This window comes from Melospiza melodia, chromosome 12 (assembly GCF_035770615.1).
Source record: "Melospiza melodia melodia isolate bMelMel2 chromosome 12, bMelMel2.pri, whole genome shotgun sequence".
NCBI lineage: Eukaryota > Metazoa > Chordata > Aves > Passeriformes > Passerellidae > Melospiza > Melospiza melodia.
Window position 1 is genome coordinate 25,149,926 of NC_086205.1, and position 13,900 is coordinate 25,163,825.

The 13,900-nt window shown below is 45.2% G+C and overlaps 1 protein-coding gene across 1 annotated transcript in view; it reads right to left on the bottom strand.

Moving 5' to 3' along the window:
• The window catches only part of LOC134423873 (multiple epidermal growth factor-like domains protein 6), a 192,990-nt gene extending 181,820 nt beyond the window's left edge, over positions 1-11,170 (bottom strand). Inside the window, exon 1 of the mRNA XM_063167363.1 lies at positions 11,053-11,170. Coding sequence (XP_063023433.1) covers positions 11,053-11,141 — 89 coding nt within the window. The 5' untranslated portion in view covers positions 11,142-11,170. The remainder of the gene's footprint in view (positions 1-11,052) is intronic.
• Between the last annotated feature and the right edge of the window lie 2,730 nt (positions 11,171-13,900).

The following is a 13,900-nucleotide window of genomic DNA, read 5'->3' on the forward strand; positions in this document are numbered from 1 at the left end:
ACAGAATGATTTTTTTTTTTTTTTTTTTTGCAATCAGTTTTGGGTTTGCTGTTGGGGGAGTCAGGTCTCCCAACAGTTCCAAGCATGTGACAGAACCCAAATAGCCCTCAGGAATTCAGGCAGCCCATGGAAAGGAAGGCAGGAGAAGAAAGCCCACAGCTGTAAGCTCTGGCTGTCCTACATCACCATGGAAAAAAAGTAAAGAATCCATTTGCACTGGAACACCTGACCTTGGCAGAAGTTACCTTCCTGAACTAGAATATCTGTTTCTTCCAGCCTTGAGAACAATTAGAGCAATCATCTCCATCATCCTAAACCACACTACCAGTGGACATCCCCCCATGTTCTTCCTCCTCTGCTGCACAGCCCATACTCAATATTGCTCCATATTTCCCATTCCTCAGTGCCAACACCTCAGAGCAGAACAGGAGATGGTCACAGCCCAAATCCCTCAAACAACCAGGCTTCCCCCTCATTCCCAATGTCATCTCCATCATTTATCAATCCTTCCCACGTGTCCCAGCTACCCCTTCCCTCCAGAACTACCTCCCCATTTTACACATTTAGCTGAACTTCAGAGGCATTGTTCCCAAGCCATTCTTAGCACAAAGTCTGCCATTTGTTTCCCATCCAAGGAAGATCTTTGTGTGCCCAAAATCTTGCCTGTTTTTCCTCCTTTCCATTACGTCAGTTGGTCTAATAAAACCCTTGCCTTACTTAGCAACCATGCCTCACTTAGCAGGCTTTTTAAAATGACTCTCCCTCCAGTGAATAGAACATCATGTTCTGATAATTCATGCAGATCTCCTTTTATTAGAATTGCCTAAAACTTTCCAGATAAAGGTACATTCATATGCATCGCTCTTCCATAAATAAAAGAGAGGAGCTGACAATTGTTGTAATGACACGCTGAGCCCATCCCACAAGTTCCTCCTCATGTGATATTGCCATGTTTCCAGGAATAGCAGCATTGACTTCTAGGATATGGTTAATGGGAACAAATGACGCTCACAGAACAAAACAAGCCAGCAGCAGAGTCATATGTTTATGAAGATTTATTCAAAGTAAGCCATTCCTCCTTGGTGCCCTTGGGATAATTTAAAGGCAGATATCAAAACTGCTGAAACACTATAATTAAATTTCAGCAATTGCATAACATGTAATCCCGTGCTGGCAAAGCTGGGAATCGAGCATGCCCTCTCCAACAATCCAGCATGCTCACAGCTCCCCACACACACACAGCCAGCAGGGCAGGTTTTGGGATGTCTGACTTACTGGAGAGCTCTGAACCTCAGAACAGCTCCTGGAACGAGTGAAGGCACAATCCAGCACTGTGGCACTCTAATTAGAGGCCATCCAGGAGTGAGCAGAAGCCTCAAGTTGATGTAGTGGTGTATTAGAGAACAGCTCCTCTTTTCCTGCCCTCTGCATTCAGAAGATGTTTCTTAATGGGAGTTTAAGTGTTAAAACAAGCAAAAGTCTCAAAGGCATATTATGGGCCAGGGTTTGATTGATACAGCAGTGCCTTTAAACCCTTTTGCACTGGTGCTCTGTGCCAGCCAAGGCTAACACCAAGGCTATTATTAGCTTGTCAGTCTGACTCAGGCAAGGCAGAAAGCTCTCTTAATATTTGCATTAGGAGACTGCCCTTTAAACAAAGACACCCTACACACTCCCAGCTCAAGACTTGAGATTCTAATGAACAGATAATTAGACCAACACAGAGCAAGAGCAGCCTGGGCTAATCATCTGGCGGAGGTGCCCGTGAACCTCAGCACAACGGGAAAAGTTCAGAGAAAATTAAAAGCATCTCCAGGCGGGATGTAATTCATTCCTGTGTTTGGAATTTTAAAGAGAAAAGGAATAGATCTACCACAAAAATTGGTTTGAGTTGGAAAGGACCTTAAAGATTACTCAGTTCTAGCCCCCTGCCATGGGCAGGGACAGATTTCACTATCCCAGGCTGCTCCAAGCCCTGGCCTTGGACACTTCCATTTGCAAAGGTCCATCACATCTCTGTGATAGGGATATTTTCTTTTTCTGCCCAACACCTGGAATGCCAAAGGAAATCTCTCATTCTACCCATCTACTTTTACCCAGCTCAACACAAGAAGCTGAAGGTAGGCAGATTTAACAGCAGTGAGAGAGCAAACACACATCAAGATATCCCTAAAGATTTCTTTCAACAGCACAAACTTTAAATCAAAACATTAACGAAGACGAATTTGGCTGTCTGATTTCAGGTCTTTCCACAGAGACTCCCTGAATGACACCACCTTCTACACTGAGTCAGACAGCTGTTAGCATCTCCCTAAAAATGAGATGTTGCAGCCTGCATTGCCTCAGCTGACGGATTTTCAGCCTGAACACTATTGATCTTCCCATAAATCAGTCAATAGACGAAACCTGTCATCAGGAGCAACTTGCTGGAATCCTGGATTTTTCAAAACACTAATTGGTTGCTGCTCCTTCCCCTTCTGCTGCTATTAAAAGTTTAGAAAACCTCAGTCTGCTTACTCAGTTTTAGTTTGAAAAGATCAAATAAGAGTTTCCTTAAGGGAACCAAGATTACAGTCAGGGCTAAACTCTCCACTGCTGTGATGATAACTGGTTTTGCACTGGAGATATGCTGGTGTTGATCTGAAAATAGTTGTACACAGCTACAAAGGATTTGGTCAGGAGCTTTTCAGGTGAACTGTCTGAATCCCCTCACACCTCCAACATCACCACTGTCTTATAAAAAAGACTTCTAGAAAGACAAGGTGGCAGCTTTCAGAAACATGTGGCACTGCAGAGGAGAAACAGCCAGCAGCATGATGTTGTGTGCAAAAGAGATGCTGATTAAAAGTTTTTAATCTATATGATCTCAATTGGAAAGGACAAAGAACTGTGTTCAGATAACACAGAATAAACTGTGTTATTTGAACACAGGAAAATAAAAGTCAAATTGGGAAAGAGAGCACAGAAACAAAAGGTCCAAAGAACAAGTTACATATATTGCCTTATATATATAAATTGTGTCTCTAGATACATATTGCTTAATTGAACACTGCTACAAAGGATTTGGTTAGGAGCTTTTCAGGTTAACTGTCTGAATCCCCTCACACCTCCAATACCACCATTGTCTTATAAAAAAGACCTGCAAAAAGAAAAGGTGGCACCTTTCAGAAACATGTGGGAAATAGACCACAGAAACAAAAGGTCCAAAGAGCAAGTTACATATATTGGCTTATATATATATAAATTTTGTCTCTAGATACATATTGCTTAATAATTTACAAAGGCCAGAATGACAGAAAAGGCTTTTATTTTTTTTTTTTTTTAAGCTGCCAAGCTCCCCTTTCTACCCTTAATCTATTTTAAGGCTCATTTCCCTGATCAAATTAATCAGCACTACCAGAGACAATTAGGACATCCTGCTCCCTTGACCACTAATCAATCCCTGCTCTCTCCTGATCCTGTATCAATATTTGTGATGTTCACAGCCCCTGTGGGACACGGCTTGCAAGCACCAGGCTCATTTAGATTAGGTCTCATTATCACTGCTGCTGTGGGCAGCAAGGTCCAGCACACCAGGCTGCCCCATCCCACAGGTTGCTAATGCACTGCCGTGTCTCACTCACATCCTCCCTCTGATTAGATGGAGCAGCCAAATAACGGGAGAGTTCCTCCAGCCTCTGTGCCCTGCATCTAGATGAAGAGCAAATCGATAGGAGATGATTAATTACACACTCAGCTATTATAACAACAATAAGATTTTTGGTTCTTGCCGCTGTCAAAGTGCGGCGCCCGTCGTTTACCTTCCACTTAACCATCCTCCTCCCTCCCACAGCACAGAATCATCTGTTTGGGTTGGCAAGGAAAGCAGAAGGTAAACATGCACATCCAGATCATTTAACCATGATTGGCCAAGCCACCTTTTCTTTTTTTTTTTATTTTAAAGTCAGGGAGTGATTTTTATTCTTTTTTTTTTCTTAGCATCATGTAGATTCAATCCCCAGTAACATCCAGTTTTATAGTTCTGTTTGCTACATCCAGAAGAGCACCAGTGACCAGGCCTGCAAAGCCCCAAGCAGCACAAACACTCAGTTTTATAAAATTTAAGGACCCAGGTCCCAAGGATGTTCCTTAATCAGAAAATCATATGGGATATCACATAAAGGAGGCTAAGAAATAGTAGGCATGCAATCATCGTTAAGACAAAGCAGATAAGGGTCCAAAATCCACATTAAACTGAGGATGTAAAAGTCTGAAATCAGAGAGGGGAAGCTCTAGGTGTAATTTCGCATTAATTACACCCACTGCCATTATCAGTGCCCTGTGTGTAACACCCCAGCAAACTCCAGCCCCCAATAAACCAGCCAGGTGCACACACCTGAGCTCCCTGCAGCAGGAAGGCACAAAGGGACCTGACGTTCAAATATTAACACAAGAATCATTCCAAGTGTCACACCACATGTCACAAGGAGAGAAAGCTCACTCTGGTTTACAGCAGGTGCCACACTGTTTGACAATGAAATGAGCTAGAAGGCACTGAAATCCTCAGTTCTGTTTCAGCAACCATATCCAGGAAATTGTTCACTGCTTTTTTGGTGCCTGCCAGATTTTAGCAGTTTCAAAGCAAAACTTTTTTTTAAAGCTTACTTTTAAAAATAACATGGAATATATACCTTCCAATCAAACATGATTACATCTAATGTATGCAATATATGTAAGAAAAATCCCTACATGCCAACATTTTAGGTGTTAAAATATTCCAAGTCTTTTACTTCACTATTAATCATTACCTTGATACCAATGTCCATTTTTGAGGGGTTTGGGATTTTTTGTTTGGTTTGAGGTTTTCGGTTGTTTGCTTTAACATTAAGAAAACTTGGTTAAGCTAAATATTTAATTAATTCGAACCACAGAAAAACTAACATGCATTAGTGGATTAGTGTTCAACAGTGGCAAAGTAGAAGGGGGAAAAAATCTTAATTTATCTTTTGGATTACTTATGCTGAGGTTCTAAATAACCCACAGGTTCCTGGTGCTACTCTACAGAGAGAGATGGACAGGCTTGGACTCACAATTATAAAATACAAGCAATATAATGATGAGAGAAGTTTACACAGCTGTATTTTCACCCTTGATGGTGCACTGGTCAGGCAGGGAGAGCACCAGCAATTACAAACACTGAAGAGTCTCCAGAAGGCTGAGGTGTATAAAAACTTATTTACTATAGAGGAATATTCCAACCTGAAGACCAGGCCAAAAATACCCAATTATTCCACAATTTACGGGGATTTCTTCATTAAAAAACATTACAGAGCACCCTATAAAGCCTCTTCTCAGGCACACCCTGAGACATTATACTAAATTTTCAATATTGAATTAGGTCATGTACATAAAAACATGGTCTGGGCATGGCATTCTCTTCTAAACAAGATTTTGTGCCAAGCTCTGCTGTGACTTACAAAGGGAAGACAGCAAGGTGTTTCTACTGGAGATCACAAAAGCAAGTGTCAGCGCTCTGACTTGAGCAACATTCCCCTTTCCACACACAAATATCCATCCCCAGGTGAAAGGCACTGAGATGGAGCTCAGGGCACACATCACAGCCCACAGCATCTCCCAGCAAAGGCAGAAATATCAAGTTCCCCTCTGGAACAATTAGTGATTAGTTTTAAAGCAAGGCTGGAAGCTGGAACCCAAAGCACAAGCTGCATATGTTCAGTACATCATTTTCAAATGCTTTGATTTCGCAGTAATGAAAGGAAATTTCTTTCTGCTCAGAAATAAATTAAAAGCAATAGATTTGAGAGGGGAATGTAAGCAATAACAGGCTTGGATTTCAGAGGAAGGAAATCTATTAACTGTGTTCAAAGAGAGAAGGTATTTAATTGGTGAATAACACAAGTCTGCAATATGGGCTGTTAACCCCCTGGGAGCCAAAAGTGTCACTGCCATCAAAGTTCTGCTAAAAAGTCACCTGGAGACCAGGTCTGCCACCACAGATAATCTCATCCCTCCTCACCAGGGGCTTTCTTCACATTTATTAAAAATATTCCACAGCCTGTCATACCTAGATCATGGCATGCCTACAACTAGGAAAAGCAAAACAATGCAGAAGAAAAGTCAAAGCAAAAACCAGGCAATTTTCTCAAGAAATACTGCAAAAACACATTTCAAGCACATTAAACTGTTGCATAAATAACTAAACTATAGCAACATTCCATAACAATTACACCTAAAGAAACCTGACAAGCTTTTTCCTCTTAGGGTGTATTTTTGGACAGTAATGTGAGAAGTCCAATCCCATTAAAAGTGAAGGGGCATTCCCCTTTACTTTTTTACCTTAAATGTGCAGATTTAAGAATCATACAGTACTGTGTAAGCTACTATGATTATGAGCAGAGTGTTTCTAAACCTCTTGTGATATTTAAAACCATTTTATGATGTCTCTGACACAAACTCAGGAGTTTCTAAAACTGGAAAATATTTGCAGTTCAAGTTCGTCTTTGATAAATATAACAACTTCAGGCTATCAGGTTTTACTGTGCTGTCTTACAGCTATTTCAGAGTTTAGGAGAAAGTCTTGATCTCATTTTTCTCCTGAAGAGCAGGAAAACGTCATAAATCAGGAAAAGCACAGTCCCACCATGACATTCGTTCATTATCCTCAAGTCTCCTGACAGTGAATACACTGGGGCAGAAAACGAGGAAAAGAGCGCTTTGCCATCTGTTAAAAGACTAAATTCAAAATTAATATTCCTCCAGGAGCTGTGAAACAGAAGCTTGAAGTGCAAAGTCCTGAGGAATGGATTCTGTGCTGCAGAGCTGACCAGCATGAGCTCTATCTGCTGGCAGCAGCCTGTAGTGCACGGGCTGAAAAAAAATTTATTTCTGTTCGGTGTGATCTTCACAAAGATCAGAAACATCTCAGTCCTCAACGGAAAATTCAAGGGTTGGGGAAATAGGGGATGAAACCACCAGGAATTTTATGCCAATGCATTTAAACCATGCTTGCTAAAATCACATTATCCAAGCCTCAAAGGCTGGAGTGAGGGTTTGCTGCAGCCCTATGGAGTCTGGGCAGACAGGAATGGGAAGAAGGGCTTCAGGTTTCAGCTGAAGACAAGTTATGCAAAATTCAGCCTAAAATCAAAATTTGCCAATGACTCTCTCAGCTGCCACCATCACTTCAAACAAGGTTTAAAGAGAAATACTTAATCCCACTTGATGTAAAAATTTAATACAAAATTAAACTATGGTACACATTTGAATACACCACTAGCAAACCTTACTTTCACCAGAAAAACTTGCAAATTTTAACTACAAAACCTTCAAGTGTAAGATAACCCATCCAAAGAAGTGCAAGGGGATTCCACTACATTATTCAGCTCAACTGAAAAAAGAAAACATACTTTAAGCCCTTATTTAATGCCAGAAAGACAAGCTTTCCTCACACCTGCAAATTGACATCACTGGAGGTGAAAATAAAGTATATTGGCTAAACAGCCAATACATTGAGACAATTTCTCACCAAGAAATGATTACACAATCTACTTTTCACATCACTTGGACAGTATTATAACAAAATTCCAGGCTCCAGGTTTAAGTTTATCTCTTTATACTTTATGGAAGCATTTCTCGTTTTGTTTTCTGCGCTGCGTTCCAAATATGCAAACTGACATGCAATTTGTTCCGCTGTAACAATCACAACTCAGAGGCATCCCCTCATATGGGAACACTTTGCACAACAGCAGTTAATTCTTGAAATGTGGAAAACAGTGGACTTTGCCTTTTTTAATTATACCTTGAAAGGAATTTTTATTTGTGTCACTTGGAGAAAGTGTCCAGAGGCACATCTGTTTGCAGTGGTGCAAAACCAGCTCTGTGCCACTGCACCCAACAGCTGGAGCAGCTGAAGGGCCAGGTTTACTCGAGGTTTGCAGATGTAGATAACATGTGGATGCTAGAGTTTCCTTTTGGGAACGTGATTTATCAGGAGGAGCACAAGAAAGCTGATACTGCCCCAAAGAATTGGAGGAGCTGGAAAACAGTAACTCAGCCAGGAATCCATATCCAGGTGTTCCTTGGAATGCGACCAGACTGCTCGTTGATAAAGTGAAAATATGCAGATACAACGTGTGAGCAGTAAAGAAAAAACAGTTTTATTGCAAGATTGAGATTGGATCCTCTAAAAGCAGAGCAGCCCCTTCAGATGCCATCCTGGACCTGCAGAGCCACAGAGCAAGGGGTTTAATGCTGACAGAACCAAACTGATCTCCTGCCTTTGGCAAGGAAATCCTCACCTGGGAGCAGAGGAATCCATTCCTGAGCCCTGTCCCAGTCCCAACTCTGAAAGGTGATATTTATTGCACAAAGGGGGTTCCCAGCACACAGCTCCACTGCCTCTGCTCTGCCCTGCACCCCTGACTATGAGCAGACATCTGTACTGCTCCAGCTCCCAGGGGAATGTTTGTCTAGGAGAGGATTTACCACTTCTGACAGCAACCCAAGTCCTCCTTTGGTTCCCATTTCTGCCCTGTCCCACAGCTCCCCCTGATCTCTAGATAACCCCCCTGATGCTAGATAACCACACATCACACTTGCATTGTCTTACACACCCCAGTTTTGGGCTAGAGAGCTCACTACAAAGTGTCAAAAATGTGCTTTTTATCATCAGACATGGCTAATTCCTCATTTAAAGGCCCAAATATGCTTTACAATGAAAATGGCATATCTGTTCTCTGGTCATTCCAGAGTTCTCTGAAGTTCTATTAGAGGATCATCAAGGGCTAATTGTATGGAAAAGCAGTTGATAGAAATATCTCATAATTCTCTAATCTGTTCTACATTAAATCTCCTCAGGGGGCTTGGAAGCAGAACACCAACATCCCCACAGATCCCTCCCATTCCTAGCTAGGAGCAAATGCTCAAGTTAGCAACGGAACAAAAACAATTATGAAGAATATCCTGTGCAGCCTCAGCCACATAAGATCTCAATCAAAACAACAGCAAAGAACACACTCGGCATGGTGTGTTCCAAGGGATCCATTTGCTGTTCTGATTTCATTGACTGCAGATGACCAAAGTCAAACCAGAATTGTTAGAAAAAGGGGATTCATTTCAAAAATCCTCCTGGACATGTCACTGTTTCTTGGTGAAAGCTGGCAGAGTCACTCCTAAAGGGTGGTGACATCTTGCATTTGTGCTCACACCAAGGTCCCTAAATAGCAAGAAAGTTTGGAGTAATACTTATACTTGCTCCAGCTTGGGAAAATCAGGAAGAAAGGCAGTAATTTCAGAATTATGACTGTTGGGAAGAGCACTGAATGCTCTGACACAGTCTGGGGGTTTGTGTGGCTGCTCCTGATTGCTGCTGGCTGACAGTGCACTGCTGCTGCCACTGACTCCAGCCCGGCAGCAACATCCTCACACAGCATCCCTTCCAGGAGGGAATGCTCCCTCTGCTCTTTCCGTGACACAGCCTTTAAAAAGGTAAAGGCAAACAAAAAATTCTTTGGAGGCAATTCACAGTTAACAGCACCTCCAGCCTCAAAAGTGCAGAATCATAGTTATTACTGCTGTCAAATGCAAACAGATTAATGTAGGCCAATGCTATTCCTCCTCCTGATGGAGTAATTGCTCAGAAAGAGAGCACAAAGCATGCCTGAAAGGAACACAGAGCACTTTTAACAAAGGAAAATGTTTTACCACAGAATGAGCTTAACTTCTCTAAGCACTGTGATGAATACTTCGTGCTCCAGCAAAATGGAGTAATATAAACCACCTTAAAAGCACTTCTGGTAAATGCTGTGTAAATATGTATTGCATAGAAAGCCAATGAGCAATAGGCTTGGAAATCTCAATTTTCAGACAGAATAGAGAACTAAACTGAAAGCAGATACAAGACATTAATTATGAAAGAGTGGCATGAGGTTGATGAAGATAAAACCCAGGAAGACAAGAGAGGTTAGAAATTAGGCTATACACAGATATTTGAAAAGGCTGTTGTCAGGTTGCTTTGAGAGGGGGGTACAACATTCCTTAAAACACAAATTGAGAAAGGTACACAAGGAAAAGTAAAGGTACACAGGAAACAGTTTCCATCAACATTCAATTTCAACACGCGAAAACTTTAACGGAGATTTCGTGCAGGCGGCCAGCTACTCCCTTCTAGAGCCCGACCCGAGAACCACCTCGGACACAAACATTCCACCGCGTTTACAACAAAGAGCGTTTGCTGCCCACACCGCGCAGAGCCCTCGGAGAAAGTTCCCCGGCGCCGCTGCAGCCGCACACGTGCGGGCCCGGCTCTTTGTGCGCTCCCGGCCGCGGCACGATGGAGGGAGGGATGGATGGAGGGATGGATGGGATGGATGCTCCTCACTCCCTGACCTTCCCGCACGTACCCCCGGTCTCTGTCCTGCTGCTCTCCCCACGCTGATAGCACAGGCAGGAGCTGCCTTCACCTTCCACAGCAAAGCCAAGCGCAGCCCAGCGTTCCCTCACGGAGCCCCGCAGGCCCAGCCAGGACAGCCCCGCGGCTTGGGGGATGCGCAGAGTTGCGGCGAACCCACCCAAACTTTCCCCGGAGCCGAGGGGAGCCGAGGGGAGCAGGAGCCCCCCGGCAGGGCCACAGGCGGCGTGTCCCGGCCGAGCCCGCACACTCACTCGGAGCCCCGCACACTCACACGGAGCCCCGCACACTCACACGGAGCCCCGCACACTCACACGGAGCCCCGCACACTCACACGGAGCCCCGCACACTCACTCGGAGCCCCGCACACTCACACGGAGCCCCGCACACTCACACGGAGCCCCGCACACTCACACGGAGCCCCGCACACTCACACGGAGCCCCGCACAGACACTCGCACTCGCATACGGCCCCGCATACTCACATAGCCCGCACACTCACTCCCAGAGCCCCGCACAGACACTCCCAGAGCCCCGCACAGACACTCCCAGAGCCCCGCACAGACACTCCCAGAGCCCCGCACAGACACTCACATGCCCCGCACAGACACTCCCACGCTCCCACAGCCCCGCACAGACACTCACATGCCCCGCAGCAGCCGCGGCCCCGCGGCCAGAGCGCAGCCCAGCAGCGCGGGCAGCAGCAGCAGCAGCAGCGCTGGCCCGGCCCGCATGGCGCTGCGGGGAGCGAGGCTGGAGCAGCACCGACACCCGCAGCAGCAGCAGCAGCAACAGCAGCGGCAGAAGCAGCAGCCCCGGCCCCCAAATCATTTAAAGCGGCGGCAGAGCCGCGCCACGGGCGGGGCGGCCCCGGCCCGGCCCCATCCCCGCCCCGCCGGGCCCGCCCCGCAGCGCGAAGAGCCGAGCCGAGCCGAGCCGTGCCGTGCCGTGCCGTGCCGTGCCGTACCCGCGTGCCGTGCCGTACCCGCGTCCCGTCCCGTGCCCGCGTCCCGTCCCGTGCCGTGCCGTGCCCAGCCCGTGTCCCGGGAGCTCCCCGCGGGAACGCTGCTGTGCTCCTCCTGCAAAGGGAGCTTTCCCTGCTCCGCATCCCGCGGGGATCAGCTCCGGCAGGAGATGCGCAGGGATGTTCTCCGTGCCCGTGCAGTCTCCGGCCGCCCGCCCTGCTCTCCCTGCACTGCCGGGATGCTGACGGACACGGATCTTGGCCGCTCTTTATTTCCTCTGGCCCTTCTTTGTTCTGTGCAGGATGCCCAGTGCAATCGCGTCTGAGCGCTTCCGAGAGGTAACAGTGAAAATAAACGCGTTGAACATCTTGAGGGAGGGATAACACCGCTGCTGCCGAGAGTTAGAGACAGCAAGAACATAAAACTGGGAACTCAGGAGTGGTTTTTAAATCGCAGGGCTGCCTGCTGTCCTCCAGATCATCCTCTCATCTTTATGATCTCTCCAGACCTTTAGTGCTGTCAAAACACAACTCTTTCCCCTTTACTGCTGAGAGAAGGGAGACCAACTGACCTGGAAAGGGAGCTGTGCATAGTAGCACATAAAAAATTGAGAAAAACACACCTTAAGCGTTTCATGATCTAATGCAGGTCTCCAGGTGCGTCACAGCACAGCTTCCCTCTCTCCAGAGAGCTGTGACTAACCCGGTCCTGGGCTGTGAACAGCAGATGGGCCCTGAGCCAGCCAGGGCTAAAATCTGCGATTCCTTCCCTTGGTCTCCCCTTGCTCTGAGGGAGCTCCTGCACAAGCCTGTGACAGGCACAGCTGGGTGGGTGCACCAGCATCCTCGCCAGCCAGCAGTCAGCCTCTGCTTCACAGAGCATTCATTCGTCTCCCTCGCAGCCCTGTAACACGATACACCCACTTCTCATTTTCCACACACTTTACAAGTGGTTTCCTGTATGGTTTTTATTTTTCCAAGGCCTTCGCTGGAGTAGGTAAACATTTACCATTCATAACAAGAAAACTGGTTTTATATTGTTCATTGCTTTGAAGCTTGCATGGACATGATCCCTTGGAGATTTTATCAACTGATTTCTTTTTCATGGGGAAGAAAATTCACAGCTGTTATCTGGCCTTAGAGCAGAATAATTGTACCCTGAAATTTCCAATGAATGGCTGAGGCTTTCTTGTGTCTGGAGTAGTTTAACTCCACAGGACCTTGTGTTGAGCTAATCTCATTACCTCCCGCAGAGAATGTGGTTTTTAATAATTTTATTTCTTAAACCCCAGAAAATCTTTCTTCATTAAATAATAGACCTTCATTATGTCAAGACTGAGTGTTCATTATGTCCTGTGATATCATCCCAACCTGGATTATTTTCAGGATCACATCATGGCAAAAAAGATCTCATTCCTCGGTTGTTGGGGATTTTTCCAGGAGAGGTAAATTAGTCTTTAAAAAATACTTTAATTTTTTCCATCTTAAGGAACTTAAACTATTCAACATTGTTCTTCAAAGCTGTGTGTGATCTTTACAAACTATACACAACATTTATTATCCCCACTTGTTAGGAATAATGGACCAGCAACATGCAGACTGGGAGGTACTGAAACGCAGAGTGAAGGCACTTAAGAGATGAGACCTTTGCCTGGGGGGCACACAGCAAAATGCAGCCAAACCCTGGAGTAAAAAATCTCTCCTTTCTGAGGAGACTTCAGCTGCTGTGACCTTGGCATTGTCCTGAGCTCCAAAGCCAACCCAGCCAGTGCAATGTGCTCTTCTCACAAATCCAATGCTTTCTCCTCTGCTGTGTTTTATTTGAGGATATCCTGCAGAGCTGTTGGCTTTAATGGGATGACTCCCATGGGTGGAGTTGCAGCATTGGTGGAAGGAGTTTCAAAGCCTCCTGAGATAATTGATCTGCTGGGATCCCAAGTCAGTTAAACCTTCAGACCTGACTCAGAGGTAGAAGCTGACTCATTTATTCCCCCTTTTACACTGGGCTCTGGTAAAAAGGGCTCAGGGAACAGCATTAGTGACTCCTTTATATTCCACATCCTTGCTATGACCAACCAGGCACCTTCCTGCTGTCCTGAAATTTATTTTCTATAACTTCTGCATCTTTGACCTCAGCATCTACAAACAGCACCCTGGCCACTACCAAAGCAGTCACTGGACAGGTTGAGCAGAGTGAACCTTTTCCTGGCTGGGAAAAGGAGTAAATTGAATTGCATCTTGCTCAGCTAAACCAGCTTTTGAGCTGAGCAGGGAAAGTGCCAATTCCCCTTGGTGGCTTTGTGCAGTTATAATGGGATGCAATTGCCTGGAGTACAAGTGGTTAGGGGAAAAAGAAAACAGCTCGTACCCTCCATATAGTACTGAAGGACTTTCTAAGGGATGGAAATTGCATTATTCTCCTCTCCTGGTGATCAGAAAATTGTTCTGTCACATTCCAGTGCAATCCAAATTCAGCACATTATTTACAACAACGTCCAGATCACGAATTCTGTAAAAGATTTGGTATCT